This window comes from Taudactylus pleione, unplaced genomic scaffold (assembly GCF_031769625.1).
Source record: "Taudactylus pleione unplaced genomic scaffold, aTauple2 ptg000124l, whole genome shotgun sequence".
In the NCBI taxonomy this organism is placed as follows: domain Eukaryota; kingdom Metazoa; phylum Chordata; class Amphibia; order Anura; family Myobatrachidae; genus Taudactylus; species Taudactylus pleione.
Genome location: NW_028284526.1, coordinates 3,064,090 through 3,067,130, shown reverse-complemented (window position 1 = coordinate 3,067,130; position 3,041 = coordinate 3,064,090). Strand labels below are relative to the sequence as shown.

Below are 3,041 nucleotides of genomic sequence, written 5' to 3'. Positions count from 1 at the left end.
TAGATGCATATTGTTATAATTTTAATATTTCCTATGTCCGATTCTCATATGTATTATGTATCATTATTGGTTTTTATGTAAATCATTTAGGTTAACTTTCCTCATGGGTATACATGCAGCAATTGCAGGTCAAATTATTATGTTCTCATTGCTGACTTGCCACCACATACCCTATAGACTTATATAGGCGGCTGCTTGAGACATCAATCAGTTTTTCCCACAACATAGCAATTTTAAGCTGCTGGTGTATACATGTAGCATAAAGCGGCATCAAGTAATGCTGAGCCGCTCTTTAAACGGGTGGAACGCATAGCGGCAACACGTGATGCGGAAAACAACACTGGTGGAACGCATCACGTGACACAGGTGGAACGCATCACGCGACACACCAATGCTGGAATCAGGACACTTCCGCATGATGGTGTAAGTCACGTGGAATGCTCCACACAGCGGGGATTACCGCCGATCAGCACTTACAGGATGACAGACAGCTCCATGCTGCTAAAGAAAAGTGAGTAATCACAATTAACCCATAGGGCGGGCTTTTTCATTCTATAAATACCTAGTCACTCCAGTATTATGTACACCTTGATAAAGACCCATATTGCGGTTGAAACGCGTTGGTGAAGATATATTGGGAGCGCACGCTGACCAGGAAGGTAACGCTCTATAGGGGGAGCATATTAATACCCCTATATGTGTTAATGTGTACCTTTCTTAAAAGGTCATAAAAGGTACGCATCCATTTGTCTATTTTATACATTCCAATAAAATGTAAAAGATTTTATGCTATGGTGGCAATTCTCTTTTTTATCTTGCATGCAACCACGTTAAAGAGAAGCCACCCATAAGGAATATATACGAAAAATACTGGAGTAAAAGACTTATGATGACTTTTATTTGAGGATTGTGGATTTACATACATTTTACAGTTGGATATTTATCAGTGGATCTTTCAAACAGTGACAATATCAGTGCTACATCTTTATGAACTTCATTTCCATGGACATTGTTAATACTCTATGAGAGTTACTCCCATTTGGAGCGCACAGGAACATTTCTTGTTGTTTACTATTATTTGGGTGATTTGTGACAGTCACCATGGTTCCAGTGCTGCACCATTTAATTTGGATCACATTTGTTGGAATCCCTCTTTTTCTTGTAACAGTACAGTAGTTAAATCAAAGGGCAACAAAAATACAAATAAAACAAAGAACTGCCTGGGTGGTAAATATCTCTGATGGTGATCTTATAGGCAGATTTATTCCAGGGCAACCATTAAATAGCTTAATTTTGGCTAAAAGTTCTGCAGGACAGAACTGATTTCATGCACATGTTTCATACTTGCAATAAGGTGACCAGATATAGTCATAGATTCCACTCAGAGTGACATACTATTGAGCAACTCAGGGTAATATTATTATAACAGACCTAAAGAACTGATATTGGGTGGGTGAAGGTCACAGCTGCTGTTTAATCCATTTGGGCCCCATGTTTGTTTTCTGTAAATGGTGAATAACTTTTATCTTTAGGGCACGTGTCCTTATCCCGTATATCAGGGGGTTAAAGAGTGGAGGGAAAACTAGACCAGCGCCAGACAAGAGAACATGGAACATAATAGGGAGGGTTACGCTACCCAGTCTGTATCTGATTACAATAAAGAAAACTCCTAATAGAAAGACAGAGAAGTTGAGTAGATGGGTCACCAGGGTGTGGATGGCTTTCTGACGGGATTCTTTGGAGACTCTCAGGCAGACAACAAATATCTGCAGGTAGGAGAACACAGTGACTGAGATGGTGACGATTATGTAGGTGGAGGCCAAAGCAGCTGAAAAGATTTTACTGAGAGAAGAGTCTGAGCAGGACAGAATAATGAGGGACATATTATCACAGAAAATATTATTTATCTTATTCCCACAAAGAGGAAGTGCCCAAGTCATGAGAACTGCTATGAGGAGACTTATTAAGGACACTGTGCAGCATCCAGTGATGAGCGTTATAACCTTCTCGTTGGTCATCAGGGTGACGTAGTGCAGAGGGTGACAGATGGCCAGGTAGCGGTCATACGCCATGAGGGTAAACGTGGTCATTTCAAAAAAAGCAAAGACTGAAACACACATAGTTTGAGTAATACATCCACCATGGGAGATGGTTTTAGAGGAGGTGATCAGGTCAGCTATCAGCTTTGGGAATAACGTGGAGCTCCCGAGCATTCCATTGAGGACCAGCTTACTGATGAGGATGTACATGGGCTCATGTAGGCTTTGATCCGTCGAAACCACAAATACAATAATAATACTCAAAAACATAATAAATAAATATGTAATGATAGAAAGGGCGCAGTAAATATATTTGAATTCCTCCATCTCTATAAGACCCAGGAGAACCAAGCGGGTGCTGACATTGAAAGCCTGATCCATCTTTGCTTTTTTGCTGAACTCAAGTTTCATCTGAGATTACATGTACATGTTCCTGTATATTCAGAAGACAAAGCAAATGTTTGTTTTTCTATAAACTTTCTCCACAGCTCTGGTCAGTGATCTGTAAGATGATGTTTTCATTTTTCTTTATACAGAATAACATACTGTGGGCTCCATTTGCTAACGAGTTCTACTTGCAGTGATAATTTTCATTATGGTTCACTGCGTTATTTTTCATATTTTAATGTGTATTTATTAAAACACATCCTAGGTGCGAGCGCTAATGAAGATTGCCCCTGTTAGTGCTATTTTTCTTATGCAGATAGTGCTGATGATTTTTTTTTCTCCAACTTATATTCTTTGCACATGTGCAGTGAGGGTTAGGTCCAGCGCATGTGCAGTGGTGGGGCAGGGTGTGGGCTTCCCATCGGCTAAGTGCATGGATGCACTGTATGACTATGACCCCTGCTTGGCAGCAGCAGCAACCTTCCTTCCAAGCCCAGCACACGGTGTTGTTTACTGGGATGGAGAGACAGGCTGCTGCCGCTGTCTCGTAGGGATGGAGACAGCCGAGTGCTGCTGCGGGAGGGTGGAAGGGGGGCCGCCGGCTACTGATGGAGG

At 41.4% G+C, this 3,041-nt stretch overlaps 1 protein-coding gene across 1 annotated transcript; it reads right to left on the bottom strand.

The window, feature by feature from the left end:
• Window positions 1-1,460: 1,460 nt before the first annotated feature.
• On the bottom strand, window positions 1,461-2,420 carry LOC148523973 (olfactory receptor 4P4-like). The gene has a single exon (XM_088472486.1). It carries the CDS (start codon window positions 2,418-2,420, stop codon window positions 1,461-1,463), a length of 960 nt encoding a protein of 319 aa, XP_088328612.1.
• Window positions 2,421-3,041: the final 621 nt, after the last annotated feature.

What these genes read in the sequence shown, in the direction of transcription:
- LOC148523973 (XM_088472486.1), bottom strand. Translation starts at nt 2,420, where the DNA reads ATGGATCAGGCTTTCAATGTCAGCACCCGCTTGGTTCTCCTGGGTCTT.